This window comes from Chelmon rostratus, chromosome 22, assembly GCF_017976325.1.
Source record: "Chelmon rostratus isolate fCheRos1 chromosome 22, fCheRos1.pri, whole genome shotgun sequence".
Lineage (NCBI taxonomy): Eukaryota > Metazoa > Chordata > Actinopteri > Chaetodontiformes > Chaetodontidae > Chelmon > Chelmon rostratus.
The window spans coordinates 16,720,465-16,733,498 of NC_055679.1; the positions used below are offsets into that span (position 1 = coordinate 16,720,465).

A 13,034-nucleotide genomic window follows, 5' to 3' on the forward strand; every position below is an offset into this window, starting at 1 on the left:
GCTTCTTTTTAACTCTCAGTGTCACTTTGAGATTAAGTATGAAAAGTAGTCCGTGCAGGGCTGAATAGAAATAGAATGTTTTAATTAATCCCACGTCATTTTTCTGCATGTGGGATTTATTTTGTTGTACCTGCTTGAATCTGCAGCGTAGAATCAATTACGACATAGAGGAAAGTCAGAATAATTCTCCCACAGACAGGAGGTGAGTTGTCTGGTTGCTAAGGATGGAGATGAGCTCACAAATAGCGTCCTGATGTGCTCTTTGACTGTTAATATCTAATTTTACTTACTTTGTAGTATAGTTTACAAACTTAGCATGTCCAACCCTTCAGAAAGTGACACAATATACCTTTAAAACTAATCTCTGAATCCCCCGCCAGCAGCCGTACTTTGAAACAAATGTTAGCGTCAGTTTGGTAGCATGTTACGCTGCTAAATGCTTAACAGACATGCTAATGCTATCTTGCCAGCATGCTAAATATTTACATGTTAGAAACGTTTGCATGCTTGCTAATGTGGAAGTACTAACACCCCAAAATGCTACATTTTTAACACTAATTGTGATTTAGTGCTTTCGGAAAAATGAGTTAAAAGTCGTGATTACAGCTTGGATGCTGAGGTGGATGGTACTGTATCTACAATTTTAGAAAATTGTGCAGTTATTATGGTTACTCTGACATGGCATGAATGTGGTTCGCTCTCTCTCTGACCCTGGTTGCTACAGCCTAAAATGATCAGCGTTTTTCTATTTGGATGTTATTTTTCTTGTGATTCCTTCCAGACAGAAGCTTAAACGTTTTTCATTGTCTCATTTAAAACCCCCTCTGGAGGATCTCCCACTCACTGGCACGGTGTTGCATAACAGCTGCCTCACCACAGAGGACCGGGTCTGATCAATATTCCCCTCACAGTATCCCTACCTGCCTCTGTGGGGTTAAGGCTTGCGGGTCATCCCACTGAGTTAATCGAGCCTGCAGGATTGCACTGTGTGTGTGTGTGTGAGCAACCCTTCCCAGATGGAGGGAGTGATACAAAGAGGGATGAGGAGCTATTGATGGAGATGAAGGACAAAAAGAGGCAGAAAGCTATTCCCTGTGACAGGGATAGTAAATAAACAGGCTGGTCTGGATGGAAGAGTGGGCTAAGCTTATATCAAAGGTCTGTTACAAAGGCAAAGTCATTCTGCACACTCGCTTTCACAGCTTCTAATCGTGAAGTAGAGCTGAAATTTAAAAAGTAAACTGCAACGGAGCACTCAAAAATACAAAATAGCATGTAGCGCCATCATCTGGTCACAATTCTTATTTGTCATACTGTCAGCACTGTTGTTTATGACCAAATACTTGCAAAACTAACGACATTCCCATCAGCTTCAGCAGTACTTTGTGTTGATTGTGCTAATTAGCAAATGTTAGCATGCTAATGCACTACCAACTACATGGTAAACATGGTTAGCATGTTTGAGGAAATGAATATTTGAGTTAATTAAAGTATTTGTCTGGTGATATTCTACATGATATATATCATCTGTAGGTACATGCAGTACCTATACACGGTTCTGCTGCTGGAAATGGGCACTGGAGCACCAAATGCTTACAAATCAACTGCTGAAAATAGTCCCGAACAAATGCACTAATTACTCCTGTTTGAATAGCATTTGCGAAACAATACAGTGAGCAGCTGTTTCTGGACATTTCTGAGCCTTTAAGCTATGTGTTTGTGAGCATTTTTTAAAGGGTTACAGTAGGAAAAGATGACACTTCACTGCAGTATCTGTTTAGTCATGACTCGCCACTCATACAATGTTCAGTTGTTTAATTGTGAGGACATTTCCACGTTCCACTCCTACATCTGACCTTGCTCGCCAATAATTATCAATAAATACAATTACATGGTTGGTTAGTTTACTGTAAGGCTGCCTGTGTAGCGGCAGAGAATTTATTCCTCGTGGGAACTGAAAGCCTGGGGAGATCACCGTGTTGCTGTGTGTGCTTTTACCCCTCTGGATGGAGATTTATATTAGTCATTCCCTGCTGCAGATCAGTGTGCCCCCTCTTCGGCAATCTCTTATCAAGATCTGCCCTCTAAATGAGAATAGCCTCTTCATGCATAAAGTATGGCAGGATGAGACACACTGCTTTATGCAACACTTCTACTGCACTGAGAGTCGAGCGGCTGTTGCCTTAAGCTCAACTTAAAAGGTCAAAAAGTCGACACATACCCTTTTTCTTGTTCCTTTTCATGACCGGCAGTGTCTCAAGTGATCATTCTGTGGCTTTGAGACGAAGCATCTTGCTATGCATTTGTCTAAAGACACCGGCACAAAGAGAGAAGTACGACCACAGTGTGTTTTCTGTTATAGCGCTTGACGAATGGTACTTTCCTAGCAGAGGTGTTACCTGCTGCAGCGTCAACAGGATGTGGTGTGTGACTCAAAACAAGGGAGGGGGCGTAACGAGGGGGATCTTCTCAACAAGGTTTGACATTAATTTCGTGTTCTTGTAATGTTCTCTCCATGCGTGCCCTGGCTCACTGGTGCAGGCAGAAAATAGCATCATCCGACAGCTCTGACAAGATGAGCGCCAATGCAGAAATACCAGAAGTACCAATCAAATACAGATGTGTGCCTGAGCAAAAAAAATAATGTTGTGACATTTCTAAAACTGTAGAAGTCTCGGTTCACTATGTGGTCTTATTCATTTTGTGTGCTTGTCACAAAGCCTTTGTAATATAGTAGCAGCACAGCACAGGGGTAGACCTGACTGACTACCAAAAGACTCGAGTCAGGTTTTTGTGTTTCTGCTCTTAAAAGCGGGTGTCACATGTGAATCTGATAAATTCCCACAACAATGAAAATAAACATGACAGCAATGAGCTGGCCTTACATTGCCAAGCTTGAATTAGGGCTGCAAAAATCAATTTTCATTATCAATTCATCTGTTGATTATTTTTTAATATTGCTTGATCAGTAACTGAGTATAAAATGTTAGAAAATAAAGGGAAGTGCTGATGTCAGCATCCCAAAGTCATCAAATTGCTTGTTTTGTCTGATCAACACAAAAAAAAATCCAAATTACTAAATTTAAAATGATGTAAAATGAAGTAAAGCAGCAAATACTCACGTGTTTAACACTTTTGTTTGATAAATGAGTCTTACAATTAAATAACAGTGAATAACAACGTCATTGAATTTAATCAAATTTTCTGCCAGTTGATGAATTGTCTACTCAGTTTAGCACCAGCTTGATTACTCAGTTATCAGCCAGTGTGTGGAAAGGACTTGGGTCTCAGTACTGTTAAAGAAAAACGCATCTTGCATCTTGACAACTTGCTTGAGACTGGACCTGGACTCACCCTACAGGTTTTATAACATGACTTGAGACTTGAATTGCCTTCTATCTGTGTGATGGAAGAAGGGCAATACAGAGAGATGGGAACCTTCAGCGGTCAGAGGGGTCAACTGTCGAGGCCCGCTGGTGCAGTGGGAACATGTGCTTTCTCTGTTCTGTCATGACAAGTTTCTTTATATAGCAGGATGTACCAGTGAAGGGCACATATAGGGATGTTTTTGCAAGTGCAGACCCTGGGAATCAAAGTTATGCAATAGAACTAGGAACCAGCTGCTCCGGCTGTCTTCTAGTGGAGTCCTCCCACAACCAGTCTGGTGATTCGAATGATTCAGACAGACGGAGATTAGAGATCTTAAACGGCTGCCCTCTCACGTAATGTTGCTCTGCCTTTCCAAATAGTCCCATCACTCCTCACTTAATCTCGAAATTATAAATACAAACGGAGCTAGCCAGAATACATATTTTATTAGGCAGAGAAAATACTGTTCAGAAGAAGAGAAACACCAAAAATAAATTTCTGTCATACGTCATTTCCTCTCATACAGCGTAGGAAGGTCACTAGTACATCAAAGAGAAACAAACATTGCCAAACTACGCGTGGATGACCTCCGCAAAGAGGTTAGATGGGTACTGTAGCACAGTCAAAAGCACGGCACGGCTCAGGTGTCATTAAAGCAGAGCATGATCTGAGGCAGTTCTTGATTCTCCACGCGATGAAAACACTGAGAGACGAGAGAGGCAGGTGGCACTGCAGTGGGGAGTTCTTTTCGTCGTCTTGTGACAAGCAAATCAGCAAACATGAGGCGTCAAAGTGAATAACATCAGCCAAAAAGGTGGTAAATACACAAAGAAGACCGGCCCTCTGAGTAAAGAGGAAGATGAGTTTGGAGAGGGGCCTTGGCACAGAGAGCGGCCTCAGCCGAGTGATGAAGGTCTCCTGAAAGAGGCAGAGAGGGAAGGCAGCTGGGGTCGGCTTTTGGCAGCTTTTTCTGACCGGAGCTCGGTGGATCAGTTTGGGGAGGATAGGACCTGTCCCACTTTTTCCCATGTGAAACATGAACCAAAACAGGGCAGAAAAACCCTGCTTCGACTCCTGACACACACGTCACACACACACACACACGCATGCACACATAAACACACACGTACAGCCCCGTCAGACTCTCAACGTGACACAATCAGACTAGTACACAAACATGCACACTTATACAAAGGCAGAACTTTACAAAGTCATGCAGATGGAATGTTTTGATATTTCTGTAGTCTGACTCAAATATGATTTGCTGGCTGGCCTGAAGTCTATTTTCATTAGAGGGGAATTATAGGGAACTACTGCAGTTCAGTCTAGGCTGTCGTGATAGACTGGAAATGTGCTCGTGGAAAATTTAAACACATCTGTCTTCTGAGAGGGGAAAGAAAGAGCAAAGGGGCTTTAAAAAGCTGAATTTAAGTAGCCTGAATCACAAACTGTGATATTTACCTCAGATCTCTCTTAAAATTCTAGATGAAAACCCATCCTTGTCTCTTAAAGAGGTAGCCTGATCCAAACCTAATTACACGAGACTTCAAAAAAAAAAAACTTCAAGGCTTCTCAAAATTTCCTTTGAGCCCACTGGAAAGGGCATCCTGAGTACCGACACTTTTTAGGTGAGTCATGCTGATTCTTAAAGGAACAGTCTGACATTTTGGGAAATATGCTTATTCACATTCGAGAGTATGTAGAGAAGATTGATACCACCCCGAAAATTGTCTGCAGCTAGCAGATATTAGTGAAACCAAACTGGCCTGGCTCTGACCAAAGGTAAAAAACAGTCCACCTACCAGCACCTATAAGAGCACTAATTAACATGTTATGTCTTTTTGTTTAATCCAGCGATTCCCAGCCAGGGGTAGCCTGGGATGAGCTGTAGGCCTACATTTGAACATGAAGTGTTTTAACTGTGCGTGAAAACAGGTCAGCAAGCGAGCAAAGAAATCATCACAGTTAACTAAAAGTGGTTGAATAGATAGCTAAAAGTAATGGATAAACAGTTTAAATAGTAATCTAAAAGTGAGAGATAAATGGTGAAAGTGCTAAATGTGATGGAAATGGTTGAACAGATAGCTAAAAGATTTTAACAGTTCAGTTAGCTGAAATTAATTGACAGTTGAAATTGGTAACTTAAATTCATGGACAGTAAATGGTGAAATAGCTAAATGTAATGAATAAATGGTTGAAAAAGACCATGCAAGAATAATGAGTCAAAAGTTTAAATAGCTAGCTAAAAATAACAACAGTTGAAATAGCTAGCTAGAGTCAGCAGTTGAAAAAGTTAGCTAAAAATAATGAGTCAACAGTTGAAATAGCTACAAACAGTCAACAGTTGAAATAGTTAGCTAAAAATAATGAGTCAATAGTTGAGATAGTTAGCTAAAAGTAATTGATAAATGGTGAAATAGCTAAACACAATGGAAATGGTTGATGGCTAAAAGAAATGAACAGTTAGCTAGGGTTAGGGGTTAGGGGCTACAAATGCTAACCCTAACCCCCTTAGCTAAAATTAATGGACAGTCGAAATAGTTTGCTTAATGTAATGGATAAACATGTTAAATAGCTAAAAGTGATGGATAAACAGTTGGCTAACAGTTCGAATAGCTAAAAGTAATGAGGAAATTGTTCAGATACTTTCATGGATAAATTGTGTCATAGCTGAAAGAAATGAATGACAGTTAGCTCATGTATAAATGGCAAAATAGTTAAAAGTAATGGATAAATAGTTGGAATAGATAGCTGAACGACTTGATTAGGATAGGGTATATTGTGTAAATAGCTCCATTGTATTAGATTGACATAGTTAGCTAGTGGTAATGGGTAACCTGGCTCACAGGTGAAAATATAGCTCAAATTCAGGGATAAATGGTTGAAATCTGCACTCACGGTTGTTGAACTACAAATGCTAACTCAACCAAACCAACCTGAACATTAGCCCAGTTGTGTGAAAAGTTGTTAGCTCTTTATGAGTGTTAAATAGCATTCAATATAAAGTCGATTCAAATGGACTCATTTAGCACATGATGAGTGGTGCAGAGGTACTACAGGAACCAGGAAGGTTAGGAGCCACTGGTTTAATCCGTAGAATGGAAAAATGCCAGTGTTTGTACGTATTAAACAAAGATGAAATGTGTTAATAAGTGAGCTTTCAAGGTGCTTGTAGGCAGACTTTGTTACCTTTGGACTGTTTCCAGTCTTTATGCCATGCTAAGACAAGAGAGTGGTATCTCCTCATAAAACATGGTAAGAAAATGAACTGGTGTATGTCCCAAAAAATAAAACAATTCTTTTAACACCATCTAAACTTAAATGATTTAGGTTTACAATTAAAACTTTTTTCATTTACTTAATAATGACTTAAAGTAAAGTTTTTGTACAGCCAAATCACCAAATATTCCACTAAAGTTCACTTTAAATGAGTATAATGGTTTTCCCTTTTAGAGAGCATCAGTGTACCCAAGCAGCTCAACAGAGAAATTGGTTTGAATATACAGTATAATCATAAAGAATGATTAGAACCACACAGATTGGATTGGCTCGTAACTGGCTTTCATCCACTCTGTGAACTAGACTAATTTAATATAATCATGATAATCATGGTGAATGTCTTAATTCTACAAACACAATGATGTAAACTCAAGAACGACAGTGGCGAACGCTCGTCCATGTTCTGGCAGTGAGAGACACTGTGATTGGACAGTCCAGACACAAACAGCATCGTGCCACGTTGGTGCAACCAGTCGGGATTCGAGGAAGTGGTCACCGCCGTCGAGTCGGTTTCACAGGTTCTCGTTGGTGTCGTGTTGGCACTGGCTGTCGGTTGCAGGGTTCAGGAAGGGCAGCTCCTCGCCACAGGCCTGCAGCTTCAGGACCTGACTGCTCAAGTCCAGGCAGCACTGTGAGCACGCAGTGAAACATAATTTCTACTACATCAGTGGTTCCTAACATGGAAGTCAGGAATACCAAAATACTTAAATACATGTCTAGATATACCGCTTCCAGTCTTAAATTACTCAAATTTAACAATCTGAGAAGGGAAAATCACTCACTAAATAGTGATTTTCAGCTTTACAAATGTGAGGATTTGCTGCTTTTTTCTGTTTTATATCATTGTAAACTGAATATAGTTTGGTTCTGGACTGTCAAAACACTTTTCCCCTACAGTTCCATACACTTATTATACATGTTGTCTGCTAATAACAAGCTGTCAGCTCTTGCTAGATAAAATTGTTCCTCCTCTCAGGCTTTTGCCGGTGGAACATCAGCACTCCCATACAGTATAAGGACATAATCTCTGCATTGTTCACCCATATCCTTAGTTGTTGTGTTAGCTTTCCTGAGTGTAAAACCCTCAGTTTAATTGAGATTTAAGGTTATTTCTGGATCATCCAGAAAGCAAAATAACTGATATTCTGCTGCAAAAGTTCCAAAGGACAACAAATGTGCCTTAGCTAGTTATATAGGTTACACATGTATTATATTTATAATATATTTTCTGTTAAACAAAATTTCTAAAAACAACAACACAGACCATCAGAAGCCACTAAATCACATAAAAGAAGTGCTGAACATGATGAAGATTATGTTTCGTATCTCTGAGTCCTTCAGAAGAGAGCAGGGATGAGCTGCTTATAACAGTCCCTGTGTTTTAACATTTCAATAACCCCAATGATGATTTACACCATTAATCCTAATTAATTACTATATTGTTTATAAAAAGTTTGCAGACAAAGCTGAGTGAGCTTGCAGGGAAATGTTCATTTTACAAAGCCCTAAAGGGCTAATTTACAAAACTAGAGCTCATGTTCCTTTCATACCCTCAAGTCGCACTCTAATTAGATTTTTAGGGAGATATTAACCAGATGCAGCACATGTAACACTGAAATGAGACAGAACACTACTTTCAGATTGCTGAATAGTCTCTTCATGGGGTTTAAATTGCATTTTCAAATGTGCAAATCCAAAATCCCATCTCACAGGATGTCCTCACTTCATTCTTATCTGGGTTTTACCTGCACAGCAGGCATGTAGCAAATAGATGTGCTACTAAAGTACATGTACCCAGCCTTTCCCCTCGATAACACCACATCCAGTACATCTCTTTTTAAGGATTTGTGCTTGTGCCTCCATCTTTACCCCTGAAATGTTCGTTTTTCTGCAACCATTTATTTTTCTTCTCCTTTCCCTTTGCTTATCCAGAGCCATGGGGCCATTTCTTTAAAACAACACGCACCAAAAGACATGATAAGGCAAAGCAATATTAGCAAAGCAAATGAGGACCTTACTTTAAGTTCCAACAGAGTCTGAAGACCCAGGCACAGCTCAAACGCCTCATCCTCTGAAAGTGAAAGTGGAAATAAAAGATAAGGGGAGAGGGAGAGAGGAGACAGAAACTGAATCTTATTACTGCATTATGAAAGCAACTCTGAATCCAGGTTAAATCATCAACACAGCTAAATTATTCATTCTTGTGTTAATGAGTGCTGATAAGCATACTGTATGTAGGCCTGCTTGTGACTCTTGTAGCAGCGAAGTGAGAGTTTAAGAGCCTGAGGAGAATTTAATGTCTGTGAAAGAGTCAGGCTGAGGGACTGAATCAGAGTCATTCAGTGGGGCAGAGGGGCTGAGGAATAGGTGCAGACAGGAACTGCAGCATTAATAATTGTGAGTGCGGTCTTCTTTTATCTTTGCGAGGACAAAATGTCCTCATAACAAGGGGAAGATCAGAATAAATCTTTAAAGTAAGAGCTTTTTTGAGCATGTGAGGACAATAATGTCTCTAGAATTTTATGGTTTGAGTCTTGAAATAAGACTTGACTTTGAATGGAACATTTGGAAAGACACTGATTCACTTTCTTGCCGAGATTTAAATAGGAGGTTCGAAACCACCCTCATGTATGTACAGTAAATATGAGCCTACAGCCTGCAGCCGGGTATCTTAGCTCAGCATAAAGACTAGAAACGGGGAAACAGCTAGCTCCATCCAAAGGTCATAAAATCAGCCTACTAGCACCAGTATACCACTTGACGTGTTATACTGGCAAATCTCCAGCGCCTGTTCGTGAATGAGTTAACGCTCTCTGTTCTAAACATCCATGAAGGGCTTCACCTTCCTGGAGAAAACTCTCACCTGCACAGAAAGTCATGTTTCTAACAAAAGCTGAAAAATGACATGACATGAACCTCAAATCCAAGTAAGAGGAAACTGGAAAAGCGACTCATTAGTCAGCTGAATTCAGGTGTCCTTAAATGGAAAGCAGCCTTCTTCATGACAAAAATACACTGTGATATCCCCTTCCACAGATGGATAGTGATGCAAAGGGTCACAGGTGGTGCACATGTACTTTTTCCTCTCCCTATTTATGACCACTTTTGTTTATTATCTGCAGCTGATGTTGTTTGTCTTTGGATGGTAACACATGGCACCAATGACCACTTATCATGACTAAAACTTCTCATAAGAATCTAAAAAAACAAGATGAATTGAAGAAGATTTCTCTGTAAACTGTCTTTAATAGATGGGGCTTTATCTGTTGAGCCATGATGATAATTACTGTCTATGATAATTATCTTCACTTGATCTTTTTCAGCATCAGGGAAAAAGACATACCTGGTGCTCAGATGCACAGCAGGTGCAAAAGCTTTTATAGCTGAAGCGTTCATAAAATATTATTGTGCTTCATTGTCAATATAAAGTGGAAAATATCTGCAAAAGAGAATTTATTTACCTGAAAATATTGTTTATTACTGCTTTGACACATTCCTATCGCCCGGCTGTCTTTTTACTTAACGGTTATTTCTGCTTGGGTGCTTTCAGAGGACAAGATACGATGTACCGTCTGAATGTTAAGTCCACAGACGAGCACATATGCTACTCAAAATCTCTTTTAACAAAACCCCTGCAGAAATGGCACTGCAGGTGAACTTGCAGTTTTCTACTAGAGGATTTTTTCTGCATTTATACACATGGTTAGTGCGTTTGGACGACTGGAAAAATCACCAAAGGTAAAAATATCAAGTTTTTAGCCACGCTAGCAGCAGTTCAACAACTACCAGATGGGGATCGCTTAACTTTTCATCTCGTGCTATCATTCAATTTGTCCAGTACTCTGGTTTATGACCAAACCTGCAAAAATGACAGTCCGATCAGCCTCAGCCGGCACTTTTGTTGAGTACTAATTAGCAAATGTTAGCATGCAAATACATGCTGAGCATCGTAAACACACATATGATCTTATGGAGTTTCACTTTTAAAGCGTGGGCTCAGGTTCTTACCTTTGACAAAGGCTGAACACTGGACCGTCTGTCTGCCCAGCTGCAGCTGCAGACCCGTCACTGAGCTGCTCACACCACATGGTGAGCTGTCCTGAGTGGGCACCAGTCTAATTATAGACACACAAATCAATAGGCTCAAAAACCTCTTTGGGACATGTCATTTCATACAGTATCTATCTCAGGATTTCTTCATCAAATGTCTCTCTCTGATGAATTTCATCAGCTTTTTTTATTAAAATGTCAATCAAAATTTGTGCGGCAGAGATTCTAGTAATATTTTGAAGACAAACAATACGTCAGTTTTTTCAGCGTTTACCATTTACCTGTTACCTGTGGAGATGATTTCAAAGTAAGATGAGAATAAAATGTCACATCCTCTTTAGGCTTTTAAGTCAGTACACAGGCTGAGCTTTATTTGGCATTTTAATGTCCTTTCTTAAAGATGAAGGTGATATCAGGCCTTTAAGGATCTGGAAAAACCTTCCTAAAGATCTTAGGAAGTCATTACTAAATCTCTCCTTAGAGATTATTTTTAAGTCAGCTGTTGTAATGTTAAATTCTATAACTTCTATTCTTATCCTGTTGTCCACAGACTTTTCCTTGGTTTTACTTTCACTCTTTTGTTTGATTTGATTGTCGAAGCACTTTGTAAATTGTAAGTTTTGAACGGTGGCAGTAATATATGTGTCGTGAGTGTGTTTGCTGTTCAGAGCAGGCAGTTTCTTACCCCAGCCTCTGGCAGCAGGAGGTGGAGATGTGGTTATGTTGGCTGCCGGTGTTGATGGACGCCTTGACTTCAGTCTCGCAGCACTGTGGGGAAGACAGAGGGGGATTTTGGTGTCACAGTGTGATTTTCCACTTAAGTCTGGCAACGCCACATGTGAGGAAACAACAAGTCACCAGAGCACATTGACACAACTCTGGGGAGCCTTTGAAAAACACCGATCTCTTTTCTTTTGAATGAGGCTATTCGGCTGCCACATGCTCATGAAAGTGCCAAAATGAAAAATAAAGTCCCAGTCGACTGTTAATCAACTTTGCACAAGCAAAACAAATCTCCCATTGGTGCGGTACGTCCAGTCCAGCCCTTGTTTTTTGAGCCAAATGTAATTTCGTGTTTTTCACTTGATCTGTATTGATTCTGTGTTGGAGCCTTAAATCACTGCTCTTCTGCTAATGGCTGCAGGCATTTGAACGAACAGCCTAACAGTTAATAATCAAGTTATAAATGGATCAGCAAGGACACTCTCTGTACCTTTATCACATGAGTTTCTTTGATTATTAACTGATCTGCTGACTCTGTTTCCCTACAAGATGCAGAGTCTTCAGTTTGTTAAGTGCACTCTGAATTTTCAGACTTAATGATCTCAAATGCATCACTAGAGCATAAAATATTAACCAAGCGAGTCATTTGAGGGCCTTAAACTCATTAGTCAACCAAATAACTTCACGCTGACGAGGAAAGTGATCAGTGACAAGTCACATGATTCATTTTAAAAGCTTTAAAACTCAGTTAGCAACCAGCTGGTGAACATAGTGAAGCATGTAGCAGCAAACGCAGCAGGTGTTTATGGCAGGAGTTGGTAGAGACCAAAAACAGATACAAGACAGTGAATAGTGGACTTGTTGAATTATTGGAATGAATGCTAATGTTGCTAATGTAAGAAGGCAGGCAGGTAGGAAGTGTAAAAACAGCAAACTGTCTAAGTTAGCATCCTGTCTCCTGGTTGTAGCGTCATATTAAACAGACAGATGGATATGAGACTCGTATCATCTCATCTAACTCAAAAAAACAAAGTACATTTCCAAAATGTCTATTCCTTTAATCTTTCACGTTTTCTGATTTTGATTGAAGCTCCAGTTTCACAGTTGTACCGCTAACAGACAGCTCGCTCTAATTTCCACTGACATTTATCTTCTTCTGCATCTTGCAGTTGCTCTGTTGCCTTCGGGGCACTTTGTGTCACAAAGACGTGTTTCATGGGAAGCAGAGGATGGAGGAAGTATAGCGCAGCAGATTGTAATGTGTTGTCTGCAATGGCCTTTTTCTATTCAGGAACCTCTTATTGCATGTTTGTGGGAAAGATAAAGTATATAGAGTAAAGTATGAAATGATGGTGGAATGAAGGATGTTTTCAGGACATATGGTAGCTCTGCATGCATGTGAGATAAGCAGTGTGCTGGCACCACCCCCACACTGCTAAGTGTGTATCAGACCATGTATAAATTAGATGTTTTTCCACCATCAAATGTGAATAGATCCCAGCTATAAGGCTGTATGGTCTTTCATTGTAAGTTTTTATGATTCTGTTCTCAGATAAACTGCAGTTCGGGAAACAGTAATGTTCCTGGTAATTTATATTTATGGAACAAGGTTA

At 39.9% G+C, this 13,034-nt stretch overlaps 1 protein-coding gene across 1 annotated transcript in view; it reads right to left on the reverse strand.

Annotated features, from left to right (window-relative positions):
- Nucleotides 1-3,802: 3,802 nt before the first annotated feature.
- Nucleotides 3,803-13,034, reverse strand: part of nrip2 (nuclear receptor interacting protein 2) — a 30,432-nt gene continuing 21,200 nt past the window's right edge. The window contains exons 3-6 of the mRNA XM_041963906.1: nucleotides 11,384-11,466; nucleotides 10,657-10,763; nucleotides 8,667-8,719; nucleotides 3,803-7,277 (exon numbers count right to left, since the gene is read on the reverse strand). Of these exons, the coding sequence (XP_041819840.1) occupies nucleotides 7,161-7,277; nucleotides 8,667-8,719; nucleotides 10,657-10,763; nucleotides 11,384-11,466 (360 nt within the window). The 3' untranslated portion in view covers nucleotides 3,803-7,160. The remainder of the gene's footprint in view (nucleotides 7,278-8,666; nucleotides 8,720-10,656; nucleotides 10,764-11,383; nucleotides 11,467-13,034) is intronic.